Below are 24,820 nucleotides of genomic sequence, written 5' to 3' on the forward strand. Positions count from 1 at the left end.
TGATTTTCAGCGCCACAGAAGTGAGTCCCCACACTGTGCCGGTTTAGTGCAGTGAGCGGCTCGGTTCGGGGGCCAGTTAAACAACCCCTGTGGGCCGCTTGTGGCCCATGGGCCTTAGGTTGCCTACCCCTGCTCTAAATGGCTTGGGACCTGTGTATATTAAGCAACACCTTCTTCCATACGTTCATCCACATATGCTTTGTCCACTATTGGATGTGCTACAATGAATTCCGTGAACTGTGTAGCTAGATGGGCAGCTACCAGAGGCGCTCACTCAATTAAAGCAAGTATAGTACTGGTGAAAATGTGCACCTAGTGGATAGAAAAATAACTTGCATAGCAACACAGAACAAGGTACATTTGTCCATAACCCAACAATTTACTTAAATTTAATACATCACAATAGGACAATCTAGTAAAATACACAAAATTCATAGCAACCCACATTGCCAATGTACAATTTTTATAGGGTTAGCATCTTTCTTTATATTAATTTTTTTTAAAAGTAAGCTACTGTGTTCCATTTACAATAGCCAAAATGTACCGTCATTTAGGCAGTTTAAAGAGATCTAATTAACACTTTTAAAACTAACTTCATAGACCTTTTGGCACTTAGAAACAAAACAAAAGATTCCATATCATATCAGCTGAAACACAGCACAGTATAAACTGTCCACTGGTAGAAAACAAATAAAGTGTCCTTTCTTCTAAATCACCACATAGTCCAAATATGTACTGATGGAACACTGCCAGCCTCACTCTACTGTGGCTAGTTCTTCCTCAGCCTGTCAATTTTAGAAACACTCTTGAAATTATTTCACAAAACATTGATGGTTTCTTTACCTTGTGTACTTAAAGAAGACACTTATGAAAATCGTACCTCCTTTCTTTACTTTGTTATATCTTAATACAATTATTTTCCCACTTTCTTCTTGGCAGTGTATAGCCTTTGGTAGCATTACAACTTTATGAATGGGCTATTCTGGCTGGATTTCCATTCTCAGCAACAGAGGCAATAGCTTCTTGGATAACAGATGCCATGAAAAAGAATAAATCATTAAGAAAAGGATACTTGTGCCAAAGTCTTGTTCACACAAGAGAGTGTTGTTGCATTTGCTTTTGCAAACTTTTGGTCTCTGCAGATTGTGGTACATTTCTACATTATACATTCCAGCTGCTTCTAGCATCACATATTGTGCTCAAAATTACAACCCCCACTCTCCATAGCGGCCTTTTCTCCCCCACCAGCTCCTGAACTGTATTATTTCAATCAGTTCTTGGCAAAGTAACTAGTGATTGTTTTACGTTTCACTGATTGCAGGCTCCATGCACTACTATTTATTCTGAAAGGCAACTATTGTATCAGTCATTTCCCTCCTGTCTGAAATTATCCTGAGAATCCATAAGGAAATCTGAACAAACTATTGTGGCTTTCAGAAGACTGTAATTATAATAAAGACTCTTAAGCATTTTCAGACTCCTGAAATCTGAAAAAGGAGTAAAATGCTTGTAGCATGATACAAATCTGTTCTGTTTGGAGAGGCTGCACTGGTCATTAGTGGGATTCACTCCCATGGTTGTTTTTAAAGACAAACATTGTTCCCGATAAATATGGCTATCCTTTGCTGTGAAGAGACTTGATCCCAAGTTCAGGGGATCTTGCCAGGATTTCAGGATCAAACTTGAAAGTGGAGTACTAGCTCTCTCAGGCACTTTTGAATATTCCACTTTGTCTCATCAATGATTCATTGGAATTACAGGCTGTTCTTACTACACATCCAAGCAAGGAAGTGGGGGAAGGGACTTGAGAAAATAAGCCAGACGTGGGTATACAAAATGTCAAAGGCATTTAAGGTGGTCAACAAATAGGACTTTGTCTTGTTCTGTTAACATTTCCCTTTACAAAGACTGGTCTCTGTGTTATGACTGCCTTGTGAAAACTGTGTAAAAGTGCCTCCTTACAGTGGCTGCTCCACATGGCAGCTGTAACATGTAGAGTGACTTAGCATGTGGGCCACTGCTAGCCCATTAAAATGTCTGGCAGTGGTACGGATGCAATCTATATGTTGAGACATTCCACACACTGCTGTATGAATCAGCTGCCCTGAGGATGTTTCAGGCTACGTAGGATAGACTCAAATCTAAAGAAGGATTTGCCATCTGCATTACTTTGTAATTTTATATTCAGCATGTGCAGAAACCAACTGCCATGAACAATAGATTTGTGTCTACTTAATTGGCACTGTGGCAGAACCCTTGGAGTAAGTGAAATACTCCTATAGTAAGGATGTGGGGATGGAAAAAAAACAGGATTGTCATAGTCTGGTAAGGCATCTTTCAGTGCATCCTTTGCATTGCAAACTAAAACATAAAGTCATCTGGAGGTAGAGGGTGTCACCTCCACAGGAGATTTCCTTATGGCCCTTCCCTTGCGTAAGAATGCGCAATAGTCTGCGCATGCAGAATGGGAGTCAAGGTATTGCTGTTCCATGTGCTGGATGGCCAGGGAAGGCTGTGCCAGGTACCAGGATTATCTCGTCTACTGTTGATGAGGTGTTACACAGTGCTTACTTTTCATCTGTTACTTTTTTTAAAAAAAGCCTTCATTTCATTTTGCTTTTGCAAGAGTGGCCATGCTACAAATTACAAAAACCACAGTGTGGGAATTAATCATACATAGAAGACAAAACACCATGTTACTATCACCATTGCATTAATATGTGCATAATATCTGTGCGTAAGGCTCAAGCCACGGCAACATTGTGGTGTGCTTTTTTTTTTTGGCAATGGAGTCAAGCAGATCCACAATAGTGATAAACACAACCAACATTTCCATGATCAACCGAAAGGGCTATTAACTGAGCATGCCTGGATAGGAAGGGGGCCTGAGAGCTATAGCTCCTAGATGTGTATCTATCCAGAACCTTTCAAAGACTTGTTTTGTGATTTCTGCGGCAATCTCTTTATTACCTTCACGTCTGGCCATCGTGCAAAGCTTATCAACTATACTCTGTTATTATTCCCTGTGTTTAGGTTCGGAATAATTTTTCCCCAATTTTCTTTTTTACAACTGTAAAAAAAATCCATAGTAAAAATAACTCACTATATGATACATATACCCAAAACAGTCAGATACTTTATATAATAAAAGATGAAAATAGTCACTTTTCATAATAAAAATAACTTCTATTTTTTGCTTATTTTACAATATACTTAATATTCTCTTCTTCACTTAAAAGTAAATAGGTCCTGTTTTTGATAGCACATCTGAGTCGATACAAAGGGGCAAAGAGGTGGATCAGCTGTTTATAAACACTTTGCACAGCCACATTCCACATGCCTCTCTAGCTCTTCTGTGAAGGAGGAGCCATCCACACACTGGAAGCCATATTTCCGCCTTTTGCTCCTGAGGGCAATGCAGCACTGATCATTCCCACAACTGCCATGACATTCCACACGAGGCACTTTGACCAGGGAGACGCATGCAACCGAACCTTGTTGCTTCCGAATGAATTCGCGGATAATCTCTCCTTGGCACTGATTCTCTGCTAGAACAAACAAATACATGCTTTCAGTAATCTTATCATTTGTCTGAACATCCAGAACATGAATCCAAACCACAACCCTATCCTTGGCTTATGCCGAGATCAGATTGCTACAAAGTGCACTTAATGCCAGAATATTTTGAAGATATGCTGGTTCTATGTATCTATGACAGCAGTTTCCACAACACTACTTTGAATCCCACTCATTGTCACAGTAGAAGATGGGATTCTGCATCAAATCACAGCCCAACATGCAGCAAGGCCATTCGTCTTTTCTGGTGGGTGGCGTTGCAGCCATTGTGGCCCCTGCAGAGATCCGGTGGGGGGTGGAGATTGATGCCCCACTTGCTGCCATCTGGGCTGCGTCGCTGGGTAGGGCCCCACCCAGGGGTGGCCCTGCTGACCAATCAGCACGGGCGGGAGGCGTGGCCGCAGGTAATTTAAACTGCAGTGTGGCCAGGGAGAACTCCTCTCTCGTCCTTCGCCGGATCAAGTTATGGCCTATTTGAACCCATAAACCTAAATACTCGTGTCCATGTGTACATTATCCACCAGGGAACTGTGGGTCTAGATAAAAGTCCCCAACAGAAATCTCAGGTCCATTGCTGCAACGCGGGATATAAGAACCAAGTATCTCATACAGGTAAGCAACGGTACTTGGGGGGTGGGAGGTCTTCTGAACATACCACCCATTTCCTGCCCAGCATAAATATGCTAGCACAGAAGAACCAGAATCATACCGCATCTCATACCCCATCAGTCGGTGGGTTTTGTATCAGTGCCTCTTCCCTTTTTCTGTGCAGGACTATCATAACTTTAGCTCCTATATTTTAAGAGACCAGATGACTATTTTATTTGGATTAATCATGCACTGAACCATGTGTACTTATTGGCATTATTGGGACTTATCCAACTAGTTCTTTGAGACAGAAGGCATGTAGGAGAGCTATGTTGCTATCTTTTAGGTAGAAAGCTACTACTAGCTGCATGCCGGAGGTTCTTCCTGTTTATTTCCTGGCTACAGTAAATTATTTTCTTCATTAAAATCTTTACCAAATTGCAACAAACTGAGAAAAAGAGTTTGCTGATGAACTTTGGAGACTGCCCATCCTAGTCATGAGTTGATAATATGTTTTCTTCTCAGTGATTGGACACATGTTTAGGGATAAGTCATAGATCAATGGTAGTCCACATACTTTCCATGCAAAAGTTCCCAGATTTAATTCCTAGCATCCCTACTCCAAGTAGGCCTGGGAAAGGCCCCTATCTGAAACCATGGAGAGGTGCTGGCAGTCAGTGTCGACCAGGGGCAGATAACCTCTGGCCCTCCACAGCTTTCAAGACAGTGATAGCTTGGAGATAACTGCATGCACTGAGTGGCATAGGTTGGCTGGGAGAGATGAGAACACTCCCACAGATTCTTCATGTGCCTGCCATTTGATCATATGTTCATACATTTAAATGTATGAAAGAAACGGATCCTAGTGTTGGTGCTAAGTGGACCCTAGAAAGCAACTTGCTATCAGTCGAATCACCCAAGATGTGTTGCATCTTTTTTTAAAGTTTGCCATCTCACTATATGAAATACAGTATTAACATGGTAATCGACTCTGGAATAGAGAAAAATCTGCAGAACTCTTTTCACTTATACTCATTTGTTAATGAACAAAACAGGTAAGGGCAAAGCACATAGCACACAAGTTGCAATTATACCAACCTCTATCACAACGCTCTCCACTGTAATTTGGATCACATTCACAAGAGGGCTCCCCGTGTGCTGAGATCTTACACTGCCCATGGCTACATTTCAGACCTCTACAGGAGTTGGAGGAATCGTTCTTTCTGTCGCAATACATGCCCATGTAACCTTCTACACACTTACATGTGTAAGCAGAGGTGGTGGCTATGCATTTACCATGGAGGCATCTTGGAGGAAAGAAGAAAAAGAAAGAAAGCTAATTTGTGTCTACCACAAGCTGAACAAAGAGCTTCCAGAAATGGAATGAAATTGTAGGTTGATTTTTATGAACGGTTTAATTGTAAGTTTTGATGTTTTATTCTGTGATGCTTTTCTATATAGAAACTGCTTTGGGATCAGATGGTGAAAAGTGGTGCATAAAAGCCTCAGATAAATGCTGTACAATAAATGTCAACATCCCCAAAGTGTAGATTCTGTGGCTTGCAGATGAGGCTTGATATCATGAATGAGTCGTTGGCATTCTTTTTTTTTTAACTTATTGGATTTTTCATAGAAAGGATTAATCCAGATTAAATGGAAAAAATGTGAGCTGGCATTGTGAGCTGGTTGCGAAAAACATGCATGTATGAGTAGCACTTAGTCCACAGCAAGCACAAGGAGATTCTATGGAGATTTAGAAACCAGAAAGAACAGTAGTTGTTTTTGTGACTCATATTTTAAATCCACAGTTCTAAATATACAGATGAGAAATAATCTGAAATTTAACTCGCTCTCCATAAAACATACCATTGTGGGGTGGGAGGGGGAGACAGGTGCAGGCTCCCACACATTTTCTCAGCATGTTTGTTGACTGGTGCATAAATATCCCATTTCCCTGCCCTGTTTTCCATTCAACACAGAGGGAAACTTAGGTTACTTCCAGGCAACCTATTTATCAATCATTTCCCCTAGTTTGTATGCATTGTCTAGAGACCAGACAATGTCAGATATTTATTCAGCATTCATTCTGATTTTTACATGAGAGGAAAATGTTTTCTTAGTGCATCTCCCTGCTCCTTTCCCTACTGCAAAAAAATTCTATTTTAGGAGGTTTGTTGCGAAATAGTGCTAAATCAACCTTAATTATGCAACCTGGATTTGCTTATATGTGATTGAATCCCACCTGAAAATAGCAACAGTCTGGAAGCACCCTTACTTGCTGTTGTGGCAGGGATCTTTAACTTCTTGGTCACAGAGTGATCCAGTCCAGCCTGGATGACACTCGCAGACAACACTTGTCTTCTCAATAGAGCGACAGATGCCATGTTTGCAAATGTTACAGGACTTGCAACCAGGAAGGACCCCTACTGATTGATGTGGTAGATCTTTGAAATCTTGCAGTTCATTATTAATGCGGACATCATGAATGCACCCGTGGAAACCGCTAGTTGTCCTCTCTGTGCCCTGCCGCAGCGAAGACAGCCCCGTGGATGTAGGGATGCCTACAAGGAACATAGCAAAACACTTTAGGGAATACTTCAGCATCTTCAAGGTATTCTAAGAAATATGTGTCAACGAAATGGGATGGTCACACTGGGGATTCAGGTAAGTGAATAGTAGTAGTTCGTAATGTACATTATATTCCGGTTTACACCCCTGTTCCATCATTTCTTAAGCATGATTGTTTTGTATCTTATTCCAAAGTATAAGTCATACTGATTTTCAAATATACACAAATACCTTATGTGCAAACAAAACAAATTACAATGATTAAACTAATAGGTTTGGACACTGTGGCCCAGGTTCAAAACAGTGCTCAGCTCAGCTTGTGGAGCTCCCTCCCAAGAGTGATTAGACAAATACCCCCAGGTATTTATTTATTTATTTATTTATTTATTTATTTATTAAAAAAGGTAAATGAAGCTGCCAGTTGGGGTGAAAGATTGATTGGGATAGGGACTGTGGCACAAAGAAGGAGTTTTAACCCTTTTGCCTCTGCCATTTTCCAAATCTGAATTGTCCCCCTGGAACTATACTTTTCCTTATGGGAAAAATACCTGTTCTGGCAAGGTAATTTGAACTGGAAAAATAATTTCCCCCAGCACTTCAGCCCTACAGTTGCATCTATCATTTATAAAAAATATATATGCAATTGTGGCTCTTCCATTGTTATATCTGGTTTGATTCTCAGTAACAAACTGTCAAAAACTGAACTTACCTCCAATGTAGAGTGGAGTATCTTCATCAACTACAGGCTGTTTCTGCATTTTGCCAAGACTCTTGGGAGCTCCTTTATCCACAACCAAATTCAGTGTTTGGTTCAACATTACCAACTCCACACTGTGAAACTGCCCATCATTTACTGTTTCCACACTGAAAGAGTGAGGGGTGGGGGGAAGAGAAAAAAAGCGGAAATTAGGAAGGTGTTTAACTATAATATTCAGGCTTCTACTATAGTCGAAGAAATATGATTCAGTACACATTTAAAGCTGAATCTATCAAATTTGCACTTTCCAAAACAATATGCAAACTGAGGCACAGTGATCCTCTAACAATCTCCCGCTGCGCTCCGGAGGCTTTGGGCGGCTATCCCTGAAGCCATGGAGCCTGCATTCGCTCCATAAGACGCACACACATTTCCCCTTACTTTTTTGGATGGGAAAAGTGCATCTTATAGAGCGAAAATACAGTATCAGGAAAATGACATGGGGAGGGCTAAACCATTACAATGGGCCAATCCAATCCCTACCCCACTACTAATATCTTGTTTAAAAACTGTGAGAAGTTCTTATCAAGGAACTGCACCCGACTTACACCCTTTGTTATTGAGAATCATGGTGACCATCTTTTTCATGTTCTATTCTGTAGCCAGGATTAGAAACCTAAGCTAACATATGAACACAATTATCATATGAACACACAATTATCTTAATGGTACTGATTCCTGATTACGTGTGTAGAGTAGCCAAGAACTAGCTACTTGGTCTGGAGTAAGAGTCAGCAGCAGTGGAGCTGACTGGATTTGGGAGAATAGTCTAAGCCAGGCATAGGCAAACTCAGCCCTCCAGATGTTTTGGGACTACAACTCCCATCATCCCTCACCACTGGTCCTGTTAGCTAGGGATGATGGGAGTTGTAGTCCCAAAACACCTGGAGGGCCGAGTTTGCCTATGTCTGATTTACGCCATGTGGTGATGGTAATAGCAGCACTTATGAAAGCTTACTGTCAAGCTTGCCAGAGAGAAGTGGACTCCAGCTGAAACCTCAGCGGGATGTGCTGATAGTTCTGATGTGATAGGGTGAAAAATAACATTTGATTCTTCTCCCTGGGGCTATTACATAGGACAGGCCAGGAGAAGACCTGTTGACTCTCAAAACATGTTGGGCTTCACACGCACAACTATTGCATGAGCATATGAACCGGCTGGTATTGTCAGGTGTGTGAACTGGGACTTCCATGTGGTGGTATAAACACAGCCACTCAAATTCTTGTGATGGGAGGAGCTGCTTCTTTGAGCTGAGGCAGCATAATTAATGACCTTTGAACTTTTGAGGTAGAATCAATGTATACAGCAACAGTCTCCCTTCTCCCAACTCAGCCCTCTTATCTGAAGAAGTCAAAACCGCAGTCATTTGTCAGAAGATAACACTACAGTATTTAGCACTGCTGGTTTTTATTTCAGGCCAGAGTGCACAGACATAAATCACTGGGTCCTCTGCAGCATATGGCCTTTTGAGATTAAGTTTTAAATGCTCTGATTAACAGGATTATATAGAGGCCCATATGTCTTGGTAGAGCACATAAGAAAGTTTGAATTTTACTTGAAAAAAATGGAAGAATATTTCAACTGTTAACATTATTAAAATTTTTAATTTTAAAATCGTTTTCCATTTCAAAAATCTTTTTAGCCCTAATTGGGTTCATATTTCTAAATTTTAGTAACAGAATTCTGACAAGATGAAAAGTCCCTTTCCCTTGCTTCATTTGCCTCCAGTGTGTCCTGTCTTTAATTACACTTTAAGTCTGTCGTCATAGCCAGTCTTTTTTTAAAAAAAATCTTTGTACTCTCTGTCTAGCAATTTAATGGATGAGGACATCATAACCAGTAACAAAAATGTTTTCACCCAAAACTTCTAACAATCAGAAATCTAGGACCCGGTCTAGAAGTCCAAACTGGATGCCCTGACTATAAAAACTACACAAATGGGGACACAGGTGGCGCTGTGGTCTAAACCACTGAGCCTCTTGGGCTTCCTGATCACAAGGTTGGCAGTTTGAATCTGCACAACAGGCTAAGCTCACGTTGCTCTGTCCCACCTCATTCCAACTTAGCAGTTCCAAAGCATACCAGTGCGAGTAGATAAATAGGTACCACTGCACCTGGAAGGTAAACGGCCTTTCCATGCGCTCTGGCTTTTGACACGGTGCTCCGTTGTGCCAGAAGTGATTTAGTCATGCTGGCCACATGACCCAGAAAGCTGTCTGTAGACAAACGCCAGCTCCCTCGGCCTGAAAGAAGATCAGTGCCACATCCCAAAGTCGCCGTTGACTGGACTTAATTGTTCAGAGGTCCTTTACCATTACCATTTACACAAATTAAGCTGTTGGGGTAACCCAGTCAAATGGGTGGGGTACGAATTATTATTATTATTATTATTATTATTATTATTATTACTGAAAATGTGGTAATACATAACATGTATTTGAAGACAAACACTCTCAGCAAAGCATTTTACTTCTCATCATTCTTCAGTGTGGATTAAACAACGGACTGCTCCTCATTTTACTGTTTACCACTATTCTGAAGTACACACTTCATCAAATAAAGAAATATGCTGCATTTAAAAAGGAAACGATCAGCAATTTCTGACTCAAGGGTTAGCAGTAGCTATTCTGAAGTGCATAGCTTTTACTGCTATTGCCACTGAGATTCTATAAATGATTTTTGATATTGTAGAGGTAACAAAACATTCAACTACCACTAGTGATGGATGATGCCTACCCACCAGAGGGACACTGACCATTACAAACAAGCAGGAAACTATTAGTGTGAATGTATCATAGCTGCAATCATGGCCTCTGTCCACAGCTTTAACATTACCAGGCAGTAGCACCTGCCTGCCACATGGGAACGGTTTCTTTTAAACTGAGAAAGTGAGATTCAAAAGCAATTTGTGATGAAGCATTGTGGTGGTCTGCCAATCAATGTGAAACAGCATTTACTTAAACTTTATTGAAAAAGGGTGGACGATAAGGGCATGATCCAGTCCAAGTTAATCATGTAATCTCCATTGCATTCAATGGGAAAGCTAAATGCATGGTCAAGCCTATGTGATATAAACCAATGCGAGATATAAATGGGACTCTGGTTGGATTGTGCCCCAGAGTTTTAAAGCTGATAATGTATAATTAAAGACCATCCTACTAATGCTCCAAGGAGCACTTGAAAAATTGCATTTTGTTAAATACAATTGCTGTACCCTCAAAAAGACAACTCTGGATTCCAAGAAAGGATTCCCTTTCAAGATGATAAGTGCTTATGTGAATGTTTCTTCCTAGAGAGCCTGGCTTGCTGCTGCTATAGGGGAGTCAATAATCGTTTGAGACAGTTGGAGACAGTGGCTTGGCGAGAGATGAAGGGAAGAAAGCCACAGACACTGAACAGTGCATCACAGTTGGGCCAACAGTGCACACTGACTGTGCCTTGAAGGGAGAAGAGGGCTATTGCCTATGGTGACAGGGTTTTGTTAAAATGGGAGGTCAGTTGTCAACCAGGTGGTTTTCAGAACATTCTCTCAAAACAGTGCATTATGTCAAGGATTTATTTGCACTACATTGCTCTTCCTCTTCAGTTGTGCAACTACCCGAATAAGGCAAATAATTTGTTGAATTAGCTACCAAACTGATGAAGTCAATATCTAGCATAAATCAGAATACTGTCAATGCTAGTGTATTCGTTGTCTTCAGACAGATACAGTCAGTGAAAACTATTGTTGGGATAGGTGATTTTGTCAAGTACACAGCCTTGGGAAATGAAGTTGCATAGTATGGAATTAAGGTGCAGTCTAACATTTGACTTCTAGGTGGCAGTAGAGCATTGCTGAAAGGCAATTTCAGGCAAAGGGTGATGGTGACTAGTGCTGCTTTCATATTTACACAGTGAACTACCCGATCATCTCAAATCAAAATGTAAACAGCTTGGCAGAAAAATTGAGCTGGGGCAGGATAAAGTACCACGAAACTTAAAGCTTTCTAGGAACTGAGAAGAATGAAGCTGAGCTGTACAATTGTCAAAGGGAAAATGTAATAAGATCCGAACATCTGTAAATGATCTAAGATTGCAAACACATCTAGCACTTTTTCAAGGATTATTTTGATAAGAAATTAAATAAGAAATAGCAATATGTGTATGTGCGTGAGAGAGAGAGAAAGAAGGGGAATTTAAAATAGGAACTGGATCAGCACCAACTTTGTGTTTGGATTCATAAAGCCAAAGCTTGTCTTAGCAACTTTCTGCCAACCAATTAGAAACAGTCCTCAAGTTTTTACTTTGGGCTAAGTTCCAGTAAAACTATTAAAATGCTGTACAATAAGTGGAATCTGCCTTGTTTGAAACCATTCTTCTGGAATTCACAATATATGCTTTAAAAAACCTCATTGAAATATAAACACACTTCAAAATAGTTGCATTAGATTTGCCTTTTTAAAGGATGTTGTTCTATCTGCCTATAAAATGACCCCCCTCCAACACACACACACACACACACACACAAACAAAATGTATGGAAAGTAGCTGACATCAGCAGTTATCACACTGAGCAACCCTATTCCAGTTTTCAGGGAGGTATTGTATTAAACAGATGTGTCAAAACAAATTTGTGATTCATTGACATTTTCATGGAAGAACAGAACTGGGTAACCAGGACTATGATAGAATGAGGGTGGAATTATTTGTTATTGTTATTGGTTTATTCACACACATATTTCACCCTTCCTTTGTTGTGGAATGATATCCGCAACAGGAATTTCTTAAAACAGATACAGTATTCAGAAAGAAGCAGAGACTCTGCTCCCTGGAACCCAAGTTGAGAACTGAAAACTGAATGGAATAAATCTATGCTCGAGGTCAGGTTTCTTGGTGTATTCTCATGTAGCCCCCAGAACAATACCCAGAAGGCAATGTGGCCTTCGGGCTGAAAAAGGTTCCCCATCCTTGTTAGTATCTTTCAATAAAGTGCACCAGACAAGCAATAAACATGGTCTTGAACAACATGACGTCAACATGCAATGAACTTGTCTCCCTTACAAACATAAATGTTAGTTTCCCTCTGTTGTCTCCTATACCCAGCAATTATTTTCCTGACTAGAGGTTACTAGGATTCTTAGTCTGAGCTAGCTTGCAATAAATAACGATAATGCTTAATAATAATAATAATAATTTATTATTTGTACCCTGCCCATCTGTCTGGGTTTCCCCAGCCACTGTGGGCGGCTTCCACAAAGACCAAAAATACACTAAGATGTCACACATTAAAAACTTCTCTGAACAGGGCTGCCTTCAGATGTCTTCTGAATGTCAGGTAGTTGTTTATCTCTGATGGGAGGGCGTTCCACAGGGCGGGCGCCACTACCAATAAGGCCCTCTGCCTGGTTCCATGTAGCTTTGCTTCTCGCAATGAGGGAACCGCCAGAAGTCCCTCGGCGCTGGACCTCAGCGTCTGGGCAGAACAATGGGCGTGGATACGCTCCTTCAGGTATACTGGGCCGAGGCCGTTTAGGGCTTTAAAGGTCAACACCAACACTTTGAATTGTGCTTGGAAACGTACTGGGAGCCAATGTAGGTCTTTCAAGACCGGTGTTATGTGGTCTCGGCAGCCGCCCCCAGTCACCAATTTATACTCTTCAATTGATGCAGTGGTCAGTTACTCGATTAAAAAAAGAAAGAAAACCCATCAAATTATATATGATGCTTAGTCAGTTATTCATATGGTATTGCTCCCCACCCCAGGCAAAAAAAGGAGTGGGTGGAATTTTGAGAAGAAAAAGCGAGAGAGATAAGCACTCCTTCTTCCCATTTGAATGTCTGACATAGACTTCAGCAAAGAACCATAAACCTCAGGGACAGCTTTCACATGATTAAATGTCACATGTAATTGGACCCATAGGGAACAGCTATTTGGTAGCACCTTCTGTTACCAAATATAAGGGAAGAATGACATTCCTATATAATATTTGCAAGAAACTATTTCCGGCATTTTTACATTCAGGATTGAAATAGGCGTAAGTGGCTAGGACTTAAATTTGTTTGCATAGTACAGATCAATACAGAAATAATGATTAAGACTAAAGGGGAAAAATGTAAATGTATTCAAAAGGAAGTTTTTAATTCAGAAGTGGTTTATAATAACTTTTTCTTCTTCTGAAAAGACATGCACCTGCTTTATTCACTTGGAGATACTCTGTTGACAGTGATTAGTGCCGGATATAATTAAAAATGTTCCCAGCTTTGAATGGAAAGCAGAAAAATGAAGATATTTAGCTGAAACTGGAAGCTGGAAAAAAAAAATCACTCTGCTGTCTCTTTAGAAACCAGATAGCTAGCCAGGAAATGAAATTGCTTTCCCTTTATTAGTTGGGTGGCAACATGCTGCCCAAGGTTCAACATTTCCAGTACAGCTAAAAGAAATCAAGCAAATAAAAAGGATTTATCAGTTACTTGCATGGAGATCTAGAGGGCAATGTATGTCTCAAAAAGCTAATGCATCCCAAAAAATTCTATGCAAGAATGCTCACATTTTAGCAGCATGCATGTCTGTTTAATCATACCTTAAATAATATATTATACAATATCTATACAGAATAATATGATCTGGAGGGATACCCATTCTAATCTGTTATGTGGTTATATTTTTGCAGGATAATGCTGCAAGGATGAAAGGGGTTAAATCTCATCTCCCTGTGTACTACAGTCCTAAGCCAAATCACAACTGCTTTTGTTAAACAAACACAATGTCCAGTTAAATCATGTACTTAATATAATGTGTAGTTATCATTTTAATACTTCTATCCCTTTCTCCAATTCAAATAAATAATCAAGCTACTTAGAAAGGAAAGAGAAATATAATATAAAACCCCAAATCAATACATTAAAAGTAGCATTCATTAACAGAATCAGCGGAGCAAGTACTGCATTTATTTATACATCTATTTAAGTATTCATGAAGAGTGCAGCTTGAAATGCATACGATTTGCTTTGTTGATAGTTTAACTGATTTGTTATTTCTTGTACCTGAGAGTATGTTTCATCTAATTTGCATATCTCAAATGAAAACACTTTCCCTCAGGTCTTTCATCCAAGGAGGAATCCCCAAATTTGTTCCAGTGAATTTTCAGTACCCGCTCTGTGTTCCATAGGAGAGATCTAGGAAAGGGTTATCATTCTGCACACCCATAAAACATTTTGGGCTTCCAGAGGAGTAGCAGCAAGCAAATAACCTTCACAGGCTGCCAACTGGTCTTTTTGCATTTTATTCTATTATTGATTGCATTTATTTGTTGCCTACTACATAAAATGGGACGCGGGTGGCGCTGTGGGTTAAACCACAGAGCCTAGGACTTGCCGATCAGAAGGTCGGCAGTTCGAATCCCCACAGTGGGGTGAGCTCCCATTGCTCGGTCCCTGCTCCTGCCAACCTAGCAGTTCGAAACCATGTCAAAGTGCAAGTAGATAAATAGGTGCCGCTCCGGTGGGAAGGTAAACGGCGTTTCCATGCGCTGCTTTGGTTCGCCAGAAGTGGCTTAGTCATGCTGGCCATATGACCCGGAAGCTGTATGCCAGCTCCCTCGGCCAATATAGTGAGATGAGCGCCGCAACCCCAGAGTCGGCCACGACTGGACCTAATGGTCAGGGGTCCTTTTACCTTTACCTTACTACATAAAATGCAACTTAACAATTGCCTTAACCAAGAAGCTACTAACTTTTTGGCCAGAGAGTCACATTCAAATTTGGTCAGTCCTATGATATTCACATGCCAGCAGTGAACATAGCCAAAGTAGCCACTGAACACAATTTGTTGTTCTTGCACATGCTCACTGCATCCACCACACATACAGACCATACCCCCCACCTCACATACACATACACCCAGCATGCATGCAATCCAGCACCTCTCCCTTTTCACCTGCTCTGAAAGTAAACGACCAGAGAGAGGGAAAGAGGGTTATTGGCAGGTTACTTCAAATTACACTGCTTGTAATTTAATAAAGTTGTGGCCAAAATTATGCCAAAAACCTTAAACAAAAATAATATTTAACTTGTATTTTATTGGGGTGGTGTCTTGGGGACCTCGACACGCAAATCACTCCAGTGTAAAACATTTTCACTGCTTCTCTATTTCCAAGGTCAATTCAAAGTGCTGGTTTTGGTCTTTAAACCCACAAAAGGTATTGATAGAGGGTTATCCGAAGGACTGCTTTCCCACATGGACCTGCCCATCTATTTGTTTCAGAGATTCTTCTTGAGGTTTGTCTACTCTTGTGGGTAAACTGGGTTACTACCACAGATAAGACTTTTTTCAGTGGTGATGCTCAAATTACGGAACACTTCCTCCCCTAGACGTGTTCACTTGGTGCTTTTTTTACTGTCTTTTATGCACAAGTAAAAAACATATCCTCTTCCTTTAACCCTTAAATGAACTTCAATGGCACTGAAGGTTCTTTTATACCGTTTTCATTTGGGCTACTTATTTATTTATTAAAATTATATCCTGCCCTTCCTCCCAAAGGAGTTCAGCTCTATTTTATCTGCTGCTTTTGTTTCCAGTTTCTTCTTCTTGTTTTTATTGTATTTTAGTGCTGCCTTGAGGCCATTTGGCAAGAATCAGTATGGAGAGCATACAAACAAGCAATGTAAGTGTGATATGACAGAGAGAAATATGATGGTTTCTTATGACTGCACCTGTATAGTAGGAAAAGTCAAACCTGCTGAATTTCTGGTCATGATGTAGGGCACATGAGCCATGCTAAGAAAAAAGAAAGAATGATAGCCCTGTTCCATGCAACCGTCTCCTCTGCATATAGTAGGAAAACCAGTTACGTGAAAATGATCAGATTAGTAGCCTGCTTCTGACCTTGGTTGAACAGTGCATCATTCTGCTCTAATTTTAACTGCAGAAAATGCAGTGGCTGAAAATTTAAAACTATCACTAAAGCTTTTTAATACTTACCATAAACAAACTCTCATGGGGAATGGTAAATGGAGTCATTTGTCAGCTGAATTACATTACTTTAAATTGACAATGGATATTTTCCTAAAAGATATAGGCTGTAAAGTTCCATTTTAAGATGCTTAGCATTCCAGTTACAGTACAGAACAAAACTGTCTAGTGGGGAAAAATAAATGAATATGAAATTCTGTCCTGCAAATGTCAGATGGAATCACAATTGTTATCCTAACTAAAATTCTTACAAAACATAAAGCAATAAGCAGAGTGCTAAGGAAAAAGAATCTCGTCTACAAATGCAAATTAATTTATTTTTAAATGAAGGAATAAGAGCCCCATTTTTTTAAAAAAAAAAAGCCTTATACATAAACTGGGAAAATATCAACACAGGCAGTGTCTTTTGAAAATGTTTGTAATAAAATATCTGCATATTTTAAAAATCCTAGCTTTAAAATTCCTACCAACTACCCCATATCCCTAGGATGTTTTTTTCTGATAAAACAGCTCAGGTTTGATTGAAATGTTTTCTTTAGTTAATATCCTTCTCTTTCAAAGTTAGCGATAAATGGCAATATACTTTATGTAATCTCCACTAAAATATATTTACTGACTTCTACCTGACATTATGTTGAGCGCCCAAGAAAACATTAATGCAAACTTTGACATTTCCACTCCAAGTTATAAGGCTGAGGAAATCTGAAATGAATCCCCAAAGAATCTCAGATATTCCACATTGCTTCTGAGCAAACATGAATCAGCAAAATCCAAAGATGGATTCTTTCTATTGTGCACATTATACAAAGCAGCTGCTGAACACATAGTGCACATACTGAACGATCACAATTCATTCTCATTTGACATCACTCTGTATGCTTAAAATAGAAAACCATCAGATTGAACTGCTGTGAATACAGCAGAGCTATATGAATGAACATAGTTCTTCCTGGTATTAAGTAAAGAAGAACTATATAATTGTATCTGTGCTACAGAGGTGCTGGGTTCAAGACACACTCCTCTAGCCCTAGATGTTGGCTATGGAAAAGCACAAATCAAATATTTGAAGATACCCTTTTCCTTAGCCAACCTGTTTATGAAAGTAGAAAGAAATACCTAGCCCCAGCTAATGAAGCATGTTGAGGGCACACTTGTTCCAAGGCCCTAATATTGATTTCTGAAACTGATCCTAAATGCCCAGTGCCAAGGAGCTCAGTTAAAACACTAGTTACAGCTGTGAAAGTGATCTGGTAATATAAAAGCTAGTTTCCATATATGGCATGTTCCACTAGTGGGGACTAACATGTAGGCCAGACAGTTTCTATTCTACAGTGAAAGAAGCAATACCTGAAAAAAATGTGCTAGAATAACGAACTGTAGCTGCACCCTGTTCAACATGTTCTAAAGTAAACAATGACATAAATCAGGTTCTGGGGTTGGTTTCTTTCTGGAAACCATGTAGAGGGGAAATTGGCTAAAAGAAGTTTAAGCAGTGATGGCTTGTTATGAAGTTCTTGCAACACCAGCAATTTTGAAAGTAACCTTCCACAAACCCTACAACATATTTTAAATCAGTGCACATTGGGCAGGTTATAAAAACATTTTCTCACTCCGCCCCCCCCCCTTTTCTTTTTAAATTCAGGTTCTCTTTGTAGCTGGTGCCAATATGCTGGCATGGATGTTCTTCTCTGCCCCCATAGAGCAGTAACTAATTCCAAATGGCTCTGCTTTACCAAGATGGAGGGTCGGTGGTGGTGGAGCAAATTCAAGGCAGGGCACTGACTGGACAGGAGCTGCCATTCTGCTCACATCTTTATAAAGTCCTTTCCCTTTAAGCAAGAGGCACCAAAAAGAAAGGACAGAATTGGCAAAGCAGGAAATAAATTGATTCTTTTACAGCACTAAACCATGATTTAGTGCTATGTGAACAAGCTATAGTGAGCCTTGCGTTCACAACCTACCTACCTACTGCTGCATGTTTGGGAATCCCTGAATCTCAGCTTGTCCTTGCACCTGAAGTAGGGATCCGTAACTTTGATCAGTTTCACAAGCCACCTTCAAACCATGCATTATGAAGCTGGCTTGTTTAAACCAATCATAATTAGTGTAAACTACAATCCCCAGTTGAGAAGCAATAACAAGCTGAGACTCAGAGAAACTTACAATTATATTAGGGTTGTCATATTTCAAAAAGTGAAAATCTGGACACAAACTGGGAAAGTTGTTGAGCTGCTTTTCTTTTCTTTTCTTCAAAATAATAAAGTTTTTGGCAACCCTAAATAATATACACATTACTTTTTATATTTCAATAAAGAATATTTTTTTAAAAATTGAAAGTAAACACTGTTAAAGTCCTGCTCTTGGCTATGTGGGAGTTTGGGTGGGTGGCAGGGGACAGCAAGACTTGCTGCAGCTTGTTCACAAAGAAGGAAGCCCTGATGTAGCACTGGATCCAAATATGGCCAATGTGTGCTACTTTCCCCATCCCCCACTCTGGTATTATGCTCTCTAAACTTTAAAATGGGTAAATAATTTTCTAGAAAATCTTCTGCATACTTAATTTCTTTATTATAAAATATCTTATCATCAGTGATGTACGCTTAGGGTCTTGGCTTAACTTCTTGGGATATCTGCTTTGTGTGCAGATTTTCTTTCTCTCTTACTGTGGCACAACTGTAGTCTGGATTGGCTTGATATTGTGCTGTGGGTGATACTGCTGACTTGCATGCACATTCAATAACTGTACACCTTAAATGAACAGAGTATTGCCTGCGCCTTCTGCCTCATGACACACAAAGATCCTGTCACTGGTGGGATGGCACAGCACAGGCAGGATCTCCCCAGTTTTTGAAGCCATAGAATAATAGAATTGTAGAGGTGTGTCCTATCAGCAGAGTCACAACAATACACATTTTTCTTAATAGAACCCAAGATCTACTTCTCAGAAAACATGACCATTTGCATAATAGGAAGCACAAGGAGCCGGAAATTTCCCCTTCTGGACCCCCCCTCCTTCGTGGGTGGGGGTGGGAATCTAATTCACTTAGAAGCTCCTCCCACCTCCCCCTGCCTTTTGACATTCTTCAGCTGTAGCTTTTTCTCCCTCAGCCCAATCTTTTCCTATCGAGCTTGATGCTAATCCCCATTCTGCTATACTCCTTAAACTAATAAAAGATTAGAGTGACATTTCAGAAAGGGCATCACATTAAGCAGCAGCTTTCACCATCTCAACAGATCACACAGTGCAAAACACAGCCAGCGAGCAGGCCATTAATCTTATGGTAATGAGGTGTCATTCTGAATGGAGACCTCCTCCTTGATCAATATGAAGGGCACGGGAATAATGAGGACACTGATGCTTCACGCCACGGGTAACTTTGCCGGGAAGGAGAGGATCCATGAAATGCTGAGATATCAGAAGCAGCTCCTTGTCACTACAGCATTCTGCTATCAACAATAGGGAGCAGGCACCCGCTCTGATCTGCCACCTCATGTGTTGTCTGCAACTAATGAGCCTTCCCCTATGTTCTAATTAGTGGCATAAAACTGCTGTAACAACTCTGCTTTTGCTATAACATGGAATTAATTAGGATTAGCTACAGAATAAAGAGTCTGTTTTCATGGCTATCCCACCAGACTATAATCACTGGTGAAAGTAACCAACAAAACCCCTTCCGATGGGTAGACAGGCTAGCTCAGACCTAATGATTAGCCTTTCTGTTCCAGTACAGAGCTAGCTGAGGCCAATGCACTGCCTAATTAGTCGATACACCGCCAGCAAAGAAGGAAGCCTACTGAGCTTGCTTCCACTCTGTTGCATACAACACAGTCCCCTAAAAAGAGCAGACGGCACCAAACTGAGCTAATTACCCATCCTGTCTTGTTTCCGGAGTGTTAAAAAATTCACACAAAGCACTGAAGCCTCTGTAAGCAGTTTCCTGTTCCTCTGTACATCAAATTGGTCTTTTTTATGTTTACTATGCAGGGTGATAGGATTTCTTTAAAACAGAAAGATACCATATTTGGATCCTCTGGGGCACTAGAAACTCTCAGAATTAGAGAAAGGAGGTTATGTGCTGAGAACAAACAATGTGTGAAGAATAGACATGACTCATTAAACACTCATACACACCCAGGAGCCCTAACTGGGTTTAATTCTACCATGCACATTACACATGCGTATCATCCACACTTTCCACGCTTATTGTGTGAAATATTTTTGCACTTGTGACAAACACAATGGTTGTGCAATGTAAGGATGTGCTCTTTGTATTTGATGACCATATATGTGCAGCCAGAAAAGCATTCCCCCCCTCTGCCCTTCCCAGGTCAGACTGGCTAAATTTCCCCTGCTTTCAATCCATACATGGTTTGCTTTCCTTGTGCAAGGCATCTATTGCTGTTTTGTCTGTAAGCTTCTTTATGCACTGTATGTGTTCTCTGTGACAGTAGCAACAGCTGAACTGTGACGATGCTGGGTGCTTTATTCATTAACAATTACCTCTGGGTATTTGGCTTTAACTCACATGAAGGGACTGGTCTAGGTGGTTCATGGCTGAAATTTCATAATTTCTTCCAGTTTCAAAATGCCTTCTGGCCCAATTGTGATTCAACTGAAGGCAATCCGGTTGTGACCTATTCTATATGTGTGGTGTCAGAATGAGGATTAGAATAGATTGTTTGGATAGATAAAAACTTATAGCAGGAAGTCCATACAGTAATGAAGTGTGGGTCTGTAATATACTGGTTTTATTTGGGTGCTGTTGGTTTTTTTTTTAATTCCCAACAGCATCTTTTCTTATAGCCTGATAAGGAAAATGTGAAATTGTAAGCAGAGAGAGAGAATGCAATTTTACTTTTAAAAGGAAATCTTCACTTTCTAATTCTGTAGCCAGTGTACTTACCTGTATATAGTTGTGGGTGGGGCACTCAGCGTGTCATAGATAAGTCTCACGTGACCTTGATACAACTCTAAAGCCAGGGGATCGTTGTCTCCTTTGTATAATAAGATGCCGTTGTCTTTATCTGTTGCTACCTTTAAATGTCAAAGTAAAAGTGATTAATGGTAATATATATATAAAAAGCAAAGGCATATACTGATACATAATATTTATGTATTGTCACAACAACTATGACTTCATGTATAGTTAGTAAATACCAAAACATTTATTTCAAAGCCATTGCACTGTGCTCTTTGGTAAAGAAAATGGTTACTTTCTTTTTTTTTACAGTGTGATGGCACTCATTGTAGCCTGCACCATTAAAAGGAAAGGTGGCAAGCAGACCAGCCAACACAACAATCCTTTATCTTCTCGCTACTGCCACCCAGTGCATATCTTGATTTTTCTCTGGCTGCTTTCACTGAACAGCCTGTTAGCCTTTCAGATTTTATTGGGCCTAACCTACTCCCTCCTCTGCAGAGAGTGATAAAGCAATTAGGCATGGCATAAATAACAGGTCCTCAGACTAATTCTGCCCCCTCTTCCCACAAATTACTATATGCTTTTACTTAAGGTTTTAGGAACCTTTAGTAAGGCAAGAAAGTTATCCATAAATAGAGATAAATGCATTCTATACCTATTCTAGACTTTTCCCCTAACCAAGCCAGTATTCAGCAATTTTGGCATCCCTCTGTTCAACTTCCAGGTCTCTTTGTGGTCTCTTCCACATTCCTCCTGTTGCAGTGCCCAACTATGCTCTTATACTTTCTAGTGTTTCAGTTCCCCCCATCTCTTCCAGCTTTGTCAACTCCAACTCTTCAAATCTCTGATTCCACAGCTTTCTAACTACCCTATTTCCATTGCCTTTCCAAACTTTTACCAAAGAGTAGCTTTCTGGTAAAGTTTTTATTTCCCCTTAATTGTCTGCTTCCTAGGCTGAACCTTAGGCCCTTGTATGCAAAATATCCTGATCAAAACATCCCCTTTTAAACTTCCTATGAGCAACTTCCCGAACAAAACATCCATTTGTGCTTTTAACTTTACTGTGAACTTTTGCCCCCCTGTGCTGGAGAGCCTTTGAAGTAAAAAACCATTTTACAACCCAAGTTTTACAACCGAAACCTAAACTCAAAATGATTGAAAATCCTCTTTCCTTCGCATGTACCATTTTAAGTGTGGCATCTCTAGATATTTCAGTAAGCATCTCTGTGTGCAGTGGGCATTAGGAATCAGATCACAGTTACTGTGCTTATTCTATAAAAGGAGCTTTGCTAGGACAAATGTTCACTGAAAGTTAATAAACGGGATACATACAGTTTCTGTACCACCAGAAACACAACCAGGTAAAATGTACACTAAGAATTAGTACTCATGTCAAACATCCCTCAGGTCAGTTTTGAAGAGGGAAGCTTCTAAACATATGAAACTTTAAATGTACATTGCAGCCAAGTACTAAATTTATTAAATTTCTATACCGTCCATCCAAGGATCACAAAAACATAATACAGTAAACAAAAGCAGTTCCCGTTCCCCCCAGTTAGGAAATCCTGAGTTTACTTGTTTATACATTTTTTAGTTAATTCTTTCTGCTTAAGAAGCACTCATAATGGCATACATCTTCTCTCTTTTTTTTTTTTTTACTTTTTTGATAACTTTTTACCCAAAATCTCACATAGCTCAAGGTGCTTGAGAAATAAAATGACAGAATATAACACAACAAACTTCTAAAAATATTATTCAACTGCTTATGAAAACAGCAGCCATGAACTGAAGGCTTTAAAGTAAGTAAACCACTTACAATGACTTCAGAAAATGGTGCAGTGCCCTGCCAGGACAGGCAAGTCAAGTGGTAGGCTACACCACGCCAAGTCTCCTGTCTGCATCCTTCAGTAGTAACAGCTGATATACAATGGACCATTTCAGAATTAAGACTAAACCACCGTCCATGCATTCAGCAGCTGTGTAAAGCGGTTGTACTGACGAATGCTTGTTGAATGCTTGTGTGAGTGGGGGAGGAATTCCAAATGTCATATTTAGCAGGGATTTGGCAAGGTCTCCTCTCATGTGGAGATGCTCTAGGAGTCTTCTAGTATGTTGCCCACGCATTCAGATAACAGGGAAGTGTTTCTCCTTAAAACACTTTCACTGCAGGTAGCAGCGGCAGTAGGTATGACTAGCTTCTGCAGCCTCCCCCCTGCATTATTTCAACTTTCCCTGTATTGTGATTAGTTTAGTTCCACACACGTTTTCAGGCATTTAGCCACTGCTCCCGAAGTTTTATCTATACAAGTCTTCCCCCAACCTTCTTATGTAGCGACATGCTTTAAAAAAGGCCTTTGAGGTTCTCAGAAGCAAGTATTACTTCCAATTATTTCTGCAGTAAATGTGCCAGAGTGATTTTTAAATTGCAAGAAAAATGGCATTATTTGAAACTGAAATATTCACTTAAAAAAATAATCAAAGTATTTGCTCAGACTGGTAAGTTGAAAGTGACTTTTTATTTATTTCAGTTCTTTTTATTTGGAAGCACCCCTTAATCCTGTTTTAAGAGATGCTTCATTAAAGCTAATTTTTTACTTGTGTGGCATTAGCTACCAGATGGAGAAGCAATATTTTAACTGCAAAATAAGCTTTGAGAACACCATCTGTGAGAGATCCATGTAGTAAACAAGTCTGGCTTTTATATTATCATTCAAAATCTACTTTTGTCATAAACCTGTTTTCAACATGAAGCCCAAGATGTGGCCTATATGACTGAATGTGCCTCAGCTCCTAGATCATGGCACATTTTGCTTTTTTATGCAAGCAAAACCAGAGAGAATGAAGAGGGGTTGAGCAATGTCAAAAAAATAAACAAAACTGTTTCTTCATTTTTTTGTTCCATCGTATTTAGTGAGGAAAGAAATTATGGCTCTTTCCCAGTGCAAGATGCTTAAACTGCATCAGGAGCGTGTGAAAGCATGCAGATCAGCTTTTAAAGTCATCAGGTGTTCCTTCCAATGATGGTTTAAGTGGGTGTTGCTTATCACAGTAAGAGTGTTTTCGCTGGTAGTGAATGTAATATGTGTGTGCTGGCCTTTATATAAGTTCTTTGCCACATTATATGGGAACAGAACTGGGCTGACTTACTTGAAGGGAGATGTTTGCTTGAGGGCGGATTTTGGCTTGTGGAAGTTCAACGTAGGAATCCTTTCCAACAAAATTGACGGTAATTAGTTTCTCACACTTCTGGCCAGCAAAACCAGCCAGGCAACGACAGACGGGTTCCTGGTGCACGACAATGCACTGCGCTCCGTTTTGGCATTCATAGTAGTCACAAGGGCTTGTCTGGAGCAGAACCATCGGCGGAGGATTTTCACAGAAAAGCCCACTTAAAAAATAAGAAAGTAAGAATGTTATTCTAAACCCACCAGAAGTTTAAAGATATGAAGTTCAAATCT

The 24,820-nt window shown here is 40.0% G+C and overlaps 1 protein-coding gene across 2 annotated transcripts in view; it reads right to left on the reverse strand.

Annotated features, from left to right (window-relative positions):
- Positions 1-359: 359 nt before the first annotated feature.
- SLIT3 (slit guidance ligand 3) overlaps positions 360-24,820 on the reverse strand; it is a 413,892-nt gene continuing 389,431 nt past the window's right edge. The window contains exons 31-36 of one of the 2 annotated variants that reach the window (XM_079964761.1): positions 24,510-24,750; positions 21,345-21,475; positions 7,442-7,596; positions 6,440-6,725; positions 5,263-5,471; positions 360-3,545 (exon numbers count right to left, since the gene is read on the reverse strand). In XM_079964761.1, coding sequence (XP_079820887.1) covers positions 3,307-3,545; positions 5,263-5,471; positions 6,440-6,725; positions 7,442-7,596; positions 21,345-21,475; positions 24,510-24,750 — 1,261 coding nt within the window. In that variant the 3' untranslated portion in view covers positions 360-3,306. Of the gene's footprint in view, positions 3,549-5,262; positions 5,472-6,439; positions 6,726-7,441; positions 7,597-21,344; positions 21,476-24,509; positions 24,751-24,820 lie in introns of both variants that reach the window. The other variant, XM_079964760.1, reaches the window with a different exon arrangement.

Source organism: Podarcis cretensis (assembly GCF_951804945.1).
Source record: "Podarcis cretensis genome assembly, chromosome: 2".
Taxonomy (NCBI): domain Eukaryota; kingdom Metazoa; phylum Chordata; class Lepidosauria; order Squamata; family Lacertidae; genus Podarcis; species Podarcis cretensis.